Source organism: Lepidothrix coronata, unplaced genomic scaffold (genome assembly GCF_001604755.1).
Source record: "Lepidothrix coronata isolate B3197 unplaced genomic scaffold, Lepidothrix_coronata-1.0 Scaffold347, whole genome shotgun sequence".
NCBI classification, from domain to species: domain Eukaryota; kingdom Metazoa; phylum Chordata; class Aves; order Passeriformes; family Pipridae; genus Lepidothrix; species Lepidothrix coronata.
This window is the reverse complement of record NW_016690527.1, coordinates 81,679-94,683: the sequence shown is the minus strand read 5'-3', so window position 1 is coordinate 94,683 and position 13,005 is coordinate 81,679. Positions and strand designations below refer to the sequence as shown.

The 13,005-nt window shown below is 42.6% G+C and overlaps 1 protein-coding gene across 2 annotated transcripts in view; it reads right to left on the bottom strand.

The window, feature by feature from the left end:
• KCNJ6 (potassium voltage-gated channel subfamily J member 6) overlaps positions 1-13,005 on the bottom strand; it is a 171,143-nt gene that overhangs the window by 117,533 nt on the left and 40,605 nt on the right. The window contains exon 2 of one of the 2 annotated variants that reach the window (XM_017838569.1): positions 3,216-3,264. The exons of the other annotated variant lie outside the window; for it this stretch is intronic. Within the exon in view, the coding sequence (XP_017694058.1) occupies positions 3,216-3,240 (25 nt within the window). The 5' untranslated portion in view covers positions 3,241-3,264. The remainder of the gene's footprint in view (positions 1-3,215; positions 3,265-13,005) is intronic. 2 annotated transcript variants of the gene reach the window in all.

The following is a 13,005-nucleotide window of genomic DNA, read 5'->3' as shown; positions in this document are numbered from 1 at the left end:
AGGGGCTGCAGGCAGCTTGTTTTCAGTCCAGACAGCTCAGAAACAGGTTGCACACCATGACTAGCTGGGAAACAGGAGGAGAACCTGATGGAACCAGAGAGGAAATTCCTTTCCATCACAGTGGACCCCAAAATGACTTTTCTAAGATAAAAAGCATCATCATATTTGACTACTCCCTAAATGTCCTGTAGTAATTCTCATTCCAAGAGTATTCTGAAGGATAGAGGATGTTTCTCTGAATATCTAATTTTTCCTCTTGGGTAAATACACCAGCATGAACATTTGATACCTTCCTGGACTGCTTAATATTTGCTCTCCTGCCTTTCTTGCTGTGCTTTAGCTATTTGCAGGTGATGGCCTCATTTGGGTTAAAAATGATCCCTAGGGCATGGGAAGCATGAGAACAACAGGGAAAGAAGGGAACAACAGGAAGAGAAGGGAACAAAAGTCACAGGGAAAATTATTTGCTTCCTGGTTTCATTTACGTGTTCAGCTCTGGAGTATTCTGAGGTGATATGAGGCAAATTGCCTCAAAGAAATTTCAAAATCCATATGGATTTTAAGGCATTATAAAGGAATTCGTGGACAGTTCCCTAGGGCTCGGTGCAATTATGGTGGTTTTCTATTAATTCTGTGCAAGTGTTGTGAAATAATAACTTGGGGCAAAGGCTGGTCTTATTTGGTATTAATTTCTGCTTCTATATCAGCTCTAAGGGACCATCCTGAAAAATTTAGCTCAATGTTCATTTCTAGTTTGCACTTCAACTGTTGTATAAAAATGATTCTTCCTCTCTTTGTTTCTTTTTTTTTTATAACTTCCAAGGAAAACAGATCCCTCAATAAAGGGCTCTGTCACGATACCTCTTTCCATCACCATAAAGCTCCTACAGAAATAGGACAGAAAATATTAATACCATTGTTTCCTTACTGATGTGACAGATCCTCTGAGAATGGAAATGCAAAATGTGACAAAAATACAGTTTTATCCCTGCTGGCAAAAAAAAACACAAACAACCAGACTTTGAACAACCTCTACATCAGTGTTCTCTCAGTGTTCTCCCTTAGTGTGATGTGAACCTCAGGTGTGTGTGGGGGGGTTTCTTGTTGCAGAAACATCCAGAAAATCTTTATGGAGGAGGAAGGGCAGAGAGCAGTTGTTGGGAACTTCATCAGGGCATTTTGAGAGAGAGAAAAAGATAGAGCAGTGCAGGGAAGGTGATTGATTTTTTTTTTTTCTGGAGCTGTGCAGAGATTTGAACAGAGGGAAGAGGTAAGCACAGCCCTTGGGTGAAACAGAACAGCAAATAATAATTCTGTTATATTGGTACCATGACCAAGCCATTTCTTGAGGGCTTTGAAACCCTCTAAGGCCTTGAATGCCCTTCTTTATTTGCTCAGTTCCAAGAAAAAGGCCCTGCAGTCCAAACCAGATGCCCACTCTATTCCAGCTTGTTGCTTTCCCATTCCATTTATCTCATTTTAGTCTGGATTACCTTTAAAATGGGCACTGTGTTACACTCGCTGGGAATTTCCTTTCCACCTTGCAAGGCTGTTTGTGATTTATGAAAAAGTATTTCAAAATGCCATGAAATCATCTGAAAATTTCATAAAGGGCTTGCATGAAGTATGAAGAAATCCTCACACAATGCAGCAATAAACCCTTTTAAGCAGCATTCTGTCTTTAAAAAGTCAGATAAAAGCTACTGGCAAGACAAACAGGCATCCTAAAGGAACTGCATTTTTGAGCTTGTGTTCCCAATCAGTTTTAAAGTGTTAAGGAGGCCACTGCTCAGACTTTTCAGAGCATTCAGGGTCTTCTTGTTTTGCCCTAACACTTTTTTTTTCCTTCACCTTGTTTCAGAAAGGTTGGGAAAAGTCCAGCAAGCACCTAATGCACAGGGGAGATAGGATTTATCTGCTTCCCCCTTGGATAACAGACTCCTCCTTTGTTCCACCCCTCTTTCATAATTATCCAACTATCCAACATCCAGGAACACCAGCTGGGGTCACAGGATGCTTCCAAGGGTGACACTGTACATCCACAGACATTATTGGAGCAAAATTACCATCCTTACAGCACAGAGTTTCTCTGGGATTTGGGATCTTTGTCCAGGGAACCTTCCACTAGCTCAGGTTGCTCCAAGTTTATCCATCCTGGCTTTGGACACTTCCAGGGGTCCAGGGGCAACCACAGCTTCTCTGGGCAACCTGTGCCAGGGCCTCCCCACCCTCACAGCCAAGAATTTCTTCCCAATATCCCATCTAACCCCACAGGGAATGATTTCAAAGGAAAGAAAGTGATTTGGGAGAGAGAAAAGGCAGGGAAGTGCTGCCCTAGGAACAGGCCTTCTGAACACAAACAGAAAAAAAAAAATCCCTGCAAACAACTTTCTGATATAAATGAGTCATGAATATCCGTGTTTCTGTATTTCTACAGGCTCTGGTTAGGCAGAGTAAGAGATTTCTCCCTTTTGAAGTTAGTTCTTTTAAGCCTGTGGAGCTACATCAGTTTGTGGAAAGAGAGAGTGGTTTGCCAGCATTTCACCCTGAATTGTCTCCCAGTTTCACCCACAGACAAGATTATCCAGTCTGAGAGTCTCAGCTACAAGTGCTTATAGGCACCACTTCTTTATCTAGATCCCATATTAAGGCAAAAGCACAAACTGCCTCTTGTTGGTCATATATTTAAGACAGCACACACACACCTCTTACAAACCAGAGAAATCAAGGAAAAGCTTCCCTGATATATCTCTGGGCATAATTCCTGTTGGATGAGTCTGGCACAGGCAACAATCCTGGATAATTGCACTGCGTTTAGTGTGACCTTCTGTGAGCTTGTGAAGGAACACATGCACTGACCTGAATCGAGTAAATTAGGTACTTATTAAATCCAAAATAGTTAAATTCCACTTAAATAAAGCTCAGACTCACGAAGTCAAACCTGTAGCAGCTTCTTTGCTGGATTTAAATCCAAATACGGGTGATTCAAGCAGTGCATGAAGAAAATAGCAGCCCTTGTTCTGGGGATTCCTATTTTCTTTTGGTTTTTTGGTTGTTTTTTTTTTAGGAGTGGGATGATTTATGATGAATTAAGAGTGAAGACAGGGCTGAATGAGATCCCTGAATGCAAGCACTGCTGTCTGGTTTCGTGGCATCATGTGAGGGAGGGGGACAGATGGATAAAGAAAGTGGTTGAACTTCCTATTTGTACTCACTCATCGACTCTGTCAATTTGGCCATCTCTGTTTCTCTTTTGGGCTTCTCCTGGGGGAACAGACAAAATGAAAAACAAACATATATATATATATAAAATATTAATACACTTGAGTGCAAGTGGCAGTGTGAGGGGAGGACATGACTCCATTACATATTTTTATTTTATCTAGGGGTTGCACTTCACTCCTGCACCTTTTTTTTTTTCTTGTAAATCCTCAATTTTGACAACTGTGAAGCGTGAAACTTGTATTTATTTCTGTGTCCATGTGTGTGTGTCTTGCTGGAGTAATCCAAATTATTCAATCAAAGTGATAATGGAGGAGGAAATCCTGCTCTTTGTCACTCTCTGTTAGAATTTGCAAGTGTGTTAGGCCTTCCTGACAAAAGATCAACCCACAAAACAGTTTTACTGCAGGAAAGAAAGCACTTATTTGGAAATAAATAGATTTCTCAAAGGAGCTGGAGTGTGTGTGTGGTACTGGGCTGACACTGAGCTGAACTGAACTGAAGTACTGCTTCATTTATTTGAGACATGAGGGACTCCCAGTCCAGCCTGCTGGGTTTTCTCACTTATATTTCACAATTTTTTTTCCATATGAATTTGTTTTTCCGCTTCAGACACTTGTTGTAGCTGTTGTAACCAGGACAGAAGGCTTGGTCAAACAAGAGCCCTTGAACTTGGTGAAAATCCAACGCCCAAAATGTGCCTCAGGCAGAGTCCCAGCTCTCCACCCTCCACCTGTGTCGAGGCTGTGGGAGTGGGTCCCTTTTCCCCAAAAACCTCAGGAGGGGAGAGAATTTCCACCAAAGTAAGACTTTAATGGGCAGCAACCCCACAGAGGTGCCCTCTGTCCATGTCAGCTCGAGGACAAGGTGCAGGTTTCTGGGCAGGGTGACCTGCAGTGGCCGCTGGAATGGTTGGGGACAGGATCCAGCGTGGTGACACCTCTCTTTGGCTGGGTCTGTGCTAAAAACCAGCACTGGGGGAAGCCACAGGCTGAGAGTGGTGTGAGAATGGTCCCTGCCAGGGGTGATTGAACAGGATAGATGTGGTTTTCCAGTGCTGTTTGGCTCTGACACGAGCAGACCCTGCTGCAGAGGTGCCAGGTTGTCTCAAATGCAACTCCTCCTGCTTTATGTAAGAGAGTAGAATCATCTCATGACTTGAGAGGAGGTGAACTCTTTCCCCATCTGTCTCAGAATCATGGAATCATTTGGGTTGGGAAAGATCTCCCAGCCCACAGAGTCCACCCTGTGCTCGATGCCCACCTCGTCCCCCAGCCCAGAGCACTGAGTGCCACGGCCAGGCCTTCCTGGGACACCTCCAGGGCTGGGGAATCCAAACCTCCCTGGGCAGCCCCTGCCAAGGCCTGACCACCCTTTCCAGGAGGAAATTCCTCCTCCTGTCCAACCTGAGCCTCCCCTGGCACAGCCTGAGGCCGTTCCCTCTCCTCCTGTCCCTTGTTCCCTGGGAGCAGAGCCCAATCCCCCCCAGTTCCCCCTTCTTGTCAGGGGGTTGCAGAGCCAGAAGGTTCCCCCCTGAGCCTCCTTTTCTCCAGGTTGAGCCCCCCCAGCTCCCTCAGCCACTCCTCATAGGACTGACTCCCCAGTAAGTATCTTATCCCAGTATTGGCTTCCATCTGGTGCAAAAACCCGAAGAATATTTTCCGTACCGAATAAACCACCACTTGCACTGCAGAAATCTAGACTTCTATTAAAAAGCCCCACTGACATCTCACAGTACTGAGAAACCTTAGAATTCACAAAACAAGCAGATAAAGCTTCACAACTGTATTCATACACCCCTTAGAGCGTTTAGTATTAAAAGAAAGGTTTAAGGTTGTGTCCCAAATTTGGGTGAGGTTAATGCCCTAAGCCACGCTGACAACAGCCAGCATCAGATTCCTGCACTGCTATGAAAGGAAAAAAAGGGAGGAAGGAAGGAAGAAAGAAGTAGCAGGAGAATGTCAGTTTAAAAAAATAAAAAAAAAAAGGGTCCTGTATGGCAATTTTTGCCATGGCATTAATCATCAAAGGAAAGCACAGCACTCTGAAAATCATCAGGAATTTGTGTCCATGTTGCTTTATAATGTGACCTCAAAACACCTCCTTCTGCTACAGAACTTACAGTTTATCAGGGATGAACAGTTGGGAAAGATCAGTTTGAGCCCTGGAGGTGGAAGGCTGGATTTCTTAGACTAATAAAAAGTTCTGATTTTAAACATTAATGCTTTAGTCTCGCACATTATTAAATACTTTTTACTAATGATGATATATAGGAGACTAGAATGGCATTTCAAAGTGAAAGTATTAAATATAATACATAAGAAGAAGGTTAAAAGTTTTTGAGCTGGTTTACTATTCTTAAAAGAAATGATCAGGACTGCTGAAGTTCTTCCTTTAGAAGATAAAAGTGTGAATCTTCTTCTCAATAGGGTGGAGTAAAAAATTCCATCCCGTTTTCCAGGCATTTTATTGAAAAATTTAATTTTTTGTATTGTTATCAATGAACTTTAGACTCCGTATGAAATTTTTCTCACAAGTTTTGTACTTTTCCCTTTCTCTAATGATCACTGGGATGTGCACACACACACACACAGAGTGAAGTTCTGGAAACTAAGAAAATTTTTCCACTCATCTGTTTTATCAAAATGGGTTATTTTAGGAAAGTTTGAACACCTCTAAGAAATTTGCTTTTTGATGGCAGATAAAGAAGGAATCCCATCCTGTCTGACAGAATGAGTTCTAGCAGATTAACTTGGGGGAAAATAAAGCATTAGAACACACTTTTTTCCCTGACTTTAGCAGGTGTGTGTCTGAAAGCAGACTGACAGCAGAATAAGATTTGCTGCTTTAAAAAAAAAAAACAAAACCCAAAACCAAACCACAAAACAAAGCAACAAAAGAAGCAAACAACAAAACAAAGCAAGAAAAAAAGCAAACACAGTGTTTCATTTCAGGACAGAAGTTGCCTTTAAGGGCAGACCGTGGTTGTATTCCCTCTTGGGATTGCTGGGTAAACAAGAATTGCTAGCTCAGAAAAGCAGGACTGATATTTCATCTCTCTTAACACAGTGAAGTTCATATTTTTGGGGTTTTTTTGAAGAACAGAGTGATTTCTGCAGGGGTTTGAATCCATGGGCTGTTGCTGACAGTGCCTGTTCTGTGGTAAAGAACCCAAACATTCCACAACTTTAGAGGAGCAGCAGAGACTCTGCTACCTTTCCACACCTGTGTGAGATGTTATTGGCTTCCTGAGTGCATAAAAGGCAAGAAATCCTGCTTCTCATATTTTAAATTATATGTATATAAAGAGCAAACAATAGATGACAGCAAGATGAAATGTAAATTGTTGTGTGAAGCATAACTTCAGTAAAAAGGGGTATTTAAAATGCTACTTTATAATGTTTTGTACTGTTTGTGAGCTCTTTCATCAGCTGAGGGTGTAAAACAGAAGCTGTGAACTCTCCTTTTTTAATGGAGTTGGGGTTTTTGGGCTTTTTTAAAAAAAATATTTCCTTTATATCAGACAAATGAGCCATTGCCCAGTCTCAACATCTTGAGACCTGGTGTCCTGTCTTGGACTGAATGTAACCTCAAATTATTATCATGCTGTTGCAAGATTCATGGGTTTAAAGCGATGATAAAAGTGTGGCCTTCAAATCACTCTTTTGCTTCTCAGCCAAAGAAAACCAGACACTTTTGGGTGAAGCTCTCCTGGCCTGTCTTCCCATGCTACACAGCCTGCCATGGCTCTGTCAGAGGTGCACGAGAAGTGCCAAAAAGGTGCAGTGCAGACTTAACATTTTCAGTGTCATGCAGGAGCAGAGGATGAGGATGCGTCGAATTCCAAATAGGAATCAAAGGATTGAGTGGCTATGATACTTGTCTGGTAAGGAAAAATTCTTGAGCAAGACAGTGAATGAATTCCTTGGAATTTTTCTGGTGGAAGGACATGGGAACATCCCGTAAGTCCCTCTTCAGTGGCTGTTGGTTTCAGCTGGCACTGATTAATGAGATCATTATCTTTGTTTTCACAGAATCACATGACAGGTTGGAAGGGATCACAGTGAGTCATCTGGTCCCACCTCCCTGCTCCAGCAGGGTCATCCCAGAACACATGGAACAGGATTGTGTCCAGGTGGGCCTGGAATATCCCCAGAGAGGAGACTCCACACTCTCTCTGGTCTCTGTTCAGGGCTGGGTCACTGCCCCTCAAAGAAGTTCTTCCTCATGTCCAGGTGGAACTTCCTGGGCATCAGTTCCTGCCCGTTCCTCTTGAGCCATTGCTGGGCCCCCCCGAGCAGAGCCTGGTCCATCCTCTGCCCCCTCCCTGCAGCCCCTCCAGACCTGGGGGAGGTCCCCTCTCAGTGTCTGCTCTGGAGGCTGAACAGCCCCAGCTCCCTCAGCCTTTCCTGCTCCCAGAGATGCTCCATCCCTTGGGCATCTCCACAGGAGAATCATCTTCCAGCAGCTCCATGTCCCTGCTGTCCTGAGGAGCCCGAGCTGGACCCAGCCCTGCAGATGTGCCTCCCAGGGCTGGGCAGAGGGGCAGGATCCCCTCCCTGACCTGCTGGGAACGCTCTTCCCGATGTCCCTGGATCCCATTTGGCTCCCAGGACACACTGCTGACTCAGTGACAGTTTGTTGTCCATCAGGACGCCCAAGTCCTTCTCCAGCAGGTCACTCCTCAGCCTGTGCTAGTGCCTGGGGTTGTTCTTTCTGTATTTGCCCTCCTTGAACTTCAGGTAATTCTTCTCTGCCCATCTCTCCAGCTTTCTGAGGTCCTTCTGAAGGGCTGCACAGCCCCCTGGGGAGTTTTGCTTATTTATTTCATGGCTGAAACATCTCTTGAACTTTTATCAGTTCACAAGTGTAGAGGTGCACCAGGATACTGGGAATTTGTTGAAGTAATCTCCAACTGGCAAAAACTTTTAATGGTATTAAGTCAACTGGTTGGATCAGAACTCAAATCCATTACATTCATTACACACAATTTTTGTGAAGGTTTGTTACTTTTGACAGTAATTCAATAGCAAATCCCCAGTAATTTCATTGATATTTCCTTTCAGGCAATAGCTGTTCAATCATTAAATGCAAATTCAAGGAGCAGAGAAGAACCTTTTCTGAAATTTTCGCTTGGAGTAATCTATCTTGGGGTATCTTCAATTACTTTTCAAACTACATGGAAATGGTCTTCTGTTAGAAACACTATTAAATGGGAATAATAGAATTTCATTTAATGCTGTGTCTTTCCTACTCGTGTCATCTTCAAATGCTTTCCAGTAATGAATTAGATCCTGGTTCTCAGGCAGTGGTGTGTAGGCAAATGCAGCACTCATTATGTGCTAATCATTTTAGCAGTAGCCTACACTCAGCTCTCAAAAGCAGAGCTTGTTTTAGGTGGAGAGGGATTGTTGGGAGGAGCTGGAGCTCTTCCTTATGAAAATCACCGTAGGGATTTCCATTCCTATGTGCACACATATCCAACAACGACAAAAAAATAGCTAATAACCCATCTCTAGGACTTCTAACAATAAGTTGTGTTACTGCATTATTTTACTGTTACTGCAATTCAAGCTTTATAAAAGACCTGCTTAGATTTCTGGGAGTTGCTTTTCACGCCCACGTGTCCCAAAGATCAAAAATAATGTATTATCTTGTTTGTTTTTGCTGTTCTGCCTTGCCCATCCCAAGAAAGGAGGTTGGTCCCATCTTGTCTTCCGGAATTAACTCTTGGGGTAGGGGCTGTAAGGACTCTATTTGTGCAGGCCCCAGCACAGTGTGATCCCAAGCAAATTGGCTTCATCCTCAGCTTCAGAGCTGAGGATCCTAGCAAGTAATCCCCATTCCCTTGCACTGATCCCATGGTTTGAATGGCTAAGAATACATTTTTTGCATTCTTACAAGAGGTGATTTCAATTTGCATCAGCTGGAATGAGCTGAAAATCCAATGTTTGAATAGATGGAGCGAGCAGAGTTCACCGAGGGGGTGCCTGAGCTGGGTTCACTGGAGTTAGGGAGCAGCAGGGGTGAGTTGGGCTCATTAATGTGTTCAGAAGTCATAAAACACTCTCAGGAGCTCTGATATAAGATGTCTTACACTGGGGGAAATTTGCATTAACAGCAGGAGGAACCGAATTTATTTCTCTGGGTCTTAGAACGGAGTGGTTTTTTTTTTTTTACATTTCTCATAATTTTTAGTTAACTTACTCATCCTTCACACTCGGTCTGTGAAATATGTATGGGCAAAAAGAAAAAAAAAAAAGAAAAATCCCTGTTTTTTTCCAGGCAGAAAATCGAGCAGCAATTCCAGAGAAGCTTGTCAAGTCCCCTCAGACTCAAATACAAAGCTCCCAGAGTCATGGATGAAATCCATTGCAAATGCATTGTCATCCTCTAACTGGGAGGAACAAATATTCCCATATTAAACAGTGGGGACGGTGTGTGGTGGTTCTAAGTGCAGGAAATCCTTTTAGCAGCAGAATCAGCGGAGATAAATGTTCCTGACTGCTACGGAGAGAGTATGAACATTTCTTAATGTCCTTGTATCTACCAGAACACAAACAAATAAAATACAGTTTCGACAAGATAAGGAGAAAAAAAAAATAATGTGTTTTCAGGAGAGAGAATATTCATATCTATGAAAGAAAAAACAGACTTTATGGTTTTGGCATTTTAAGCAAGATCTAAGCTGTAGTAAGGCTCAGGTTTTCTGTTTTTACTTGACTTGAACAACTTGACAATTTCCAACTATAAAAATCTATTGCAGGGAACATGAATCGGGAAAGTTTAAGTGGTAAACTTATTTCACTATCCTTAATTTATGGTGGTAACAGTGCCAGAAGATGCAGATTATTCTACAAACAATTCTGTTTGACATTACACAGCGATAGGTTAATAAAGAAATATTTTGGGTGCCTAAAGGAGCAAAGGTGGGAGCAAAGTAACGTGGTATTATTACATGATTAAAGGCAGGTATATTTTCTTAGTTTCTTTGCTTTAGAGGGTGAAGCACAACAGCTTAATTTCATTTCCCATTACAAAGATCCTGCAGAGAGTCTGAAGGTTTATTTGATTCCCTCAGATCCCAGTAAAAATACATCTATTTTAAGGCAATGAGTTGGGGGGACTAAACTCTAGGAGAGCTTCCACTTCTGTATTTTACAGCCAATGGGCTGCTTTTGAGAAGCTCAGTTTGGGTGTTCTAAACAAATTATGGATGAAGGTAATTTCAATGGAGCATTTGAGTCTTACACACAACATTCCCAGCCTGCACTGGGAAATTAGGCAATTGGAAGCATAAGCTGAAAATCAAGAATATCCTGGCAACAAAGAGGTGTAGGGATGTTGTACTGGGAAGGTTTGAAAGGTTTTGAAACTTAGGGTTGTTAAAACTGCATTGGACAAACCAGCATAAATTACACCTCAGCAAAAGGTGCTCAAGACAGAGAGGATAATCTTATATATGCTCTGCCATCTAAATCTCCAGGCTGCAGGTAGGGTGGCTGTGTGCAATTAATGCATGGTGGAAAAGCTCTGTAATCACTGGAAATGTTCTCACCAAGCCAAAGACCTGCAGATCAAGCTCTTAAGAAACTTCTATTTTCCTTTTTAGGGCATAATTCATGTATATATTCTGAAGAGTAATAAAAGAAATGTAAGTTACCTTGAGATAACAGCAGCTACCCTACTTTAAAAAAAGAGTTGGTAGGAACCCAGAAGAGGAGATTTACCGCAGAAAAGAGACTTAAAAATGCTTATCCCAACTTTTCAGCTGTTAATAATGCAAATGGATAGTTTTCCACGAACCCATTGCTTCTGTGTCCCCCAAAGGGAAAATCTGAACTGGTTATTTGTATTCTTGCAGCATGAAATTCCAGATTTCAACAACAATCACTTTGAGAATATTTACAGACTGAGGATTTCACATGAAAAATATAGGTAGCAACAAGCCTGAACTAATCTAGAAACCATCATTTCAGCTATTTAAGAGAATAATGATCTAATAAAATATGTTTTGTTTATGACTTGCCTTGATGCATCATAAAAATAACTCGTAACTGAGCAGAGCAGATCAAACACCTCAGAACTGAACCTGTTTCCTTGGGTGCCTTGTGAGACTTAAATGATGAACATACAACCAGAGGAGCTGACATTTTTCCCTGTTTTGTGCTATGATCACGTTCATTCAATGAAAGTTCTGAAACAAGGACTGTCTTCAGTGCCAGGTTGGGCTCTGACTGAATAATACCAAAGTATCTCACACAGTTTCCAATTTTAGAAGCCTTTTGTTGTTAAATCTATATATAAAAAAAACTTCAAAAGCAGATACATTGAAAAAGAACAGGTAATGTGTCAGATGAAGCAAAAAATGCTAATAATGATAATACCTCCCTGTCCTACTGAAAAATGCCTGAAAATACCTCCCATTTACTACTCCTTGAGAGAAAATCGAATTTTTGTTTGCTTATACAGATCTTTTCCAGGACAAAAAAAAAGCATTAAAAAAGAGAAATGCTGAGGTAAATCAGCCTTTGGTTTGCCTTTACCATCAGCCTTTCAGAGCTGGCAAAGATAATAAAAGACCTGCATCAGAAACAGCCAAAATATTACTTTGGACAAATGTCTTGTGGTCCATGTCCCTAAAAATTTGGATATACAGTCTAATGTGGATCTTGGACGTGGGTCCCATGGTTCCTGTCACCCAAGTTCAGCCCCTAAAAATTTGGATACACAGCCTAAGCAGGTTATTTGGATTCCCTGTAGCATCAACAGGGGGAAACCAGTTCTGCCAAAGGCAAGTTATCCAGGTGTCTCAAGCAGATGAATTGCTGGTGGAACTGCTCAGCTCTTGACACGAATAAATGGAACTAAATATTAGTTCTATGGCCAAAGATGGGGTATGAAACCACCTCCTCTGAAATTGCAGTGGGGTTTTTGTCTTTAAGCCCTGCTCAAGGTTTGCTCTTACCCTTCCCCTCCTGCTGCCCTCACCCCCTCACCCTGTTTCTTCATTCTGTTCTCTCCTGTCTTATCCAACCTATCACCTCTCCTAAAATGCCATCTCTCTATTTAACTTTATAACTAACCTTCCTTCTCCCTCTCTTCACACTCTCCCACACTTCCAAAGGAGCTGCTTGTTGCCATCACACGGTGCCTCCTCCCTCTCTACCCCTCAAACCCACACGGACTATCTACCCCCTAAATAACCTGTACAGCTCCCAGGCAGGGACCCTCTGCTGCTTGAACCCTGGGGGATCAGTCACAGCATCACCTCGAGTGTCTGGAGATATTCTTATTTTAACAATGTGCACGATATGTTATCACAGAATCACGAAGGAAGAAACCTCCAGGATCACCCAGTCCCACCCTCATCCAGCACCACCACAATCACCAGAGTCTACACCATGTCCTCAAAGGCCACATCCAGATGCCTCTGGAACACTCCCAGACACAGGGACTCCACTACCTCCCTGGGACACAGATTCCAAGGCCTGACCACTCTGGCAGGGAAAATTTTTTCTAATGTCTGCTTTGAACCTGCCCTGGTGCAGTTTGAGGCCATTTCCTCTCCTCCTTTCCCTCGGGACGTGGCAGCGGAGCCTGACCCCCCTCACTGCACCCTCAAGGAGTTGAAGAGACAAACAAGGTCCCCTCTGAGCCTCCTCTTCTCCAGACTGTGTTCTATATGTCATAAAAATAATCATATAGAATTAGAGCATCAATCAGAACGGTTTGGGTGGGAAGGAACTTTAAAGAGCATCCAGTCCCACCCCCTGCCATGGG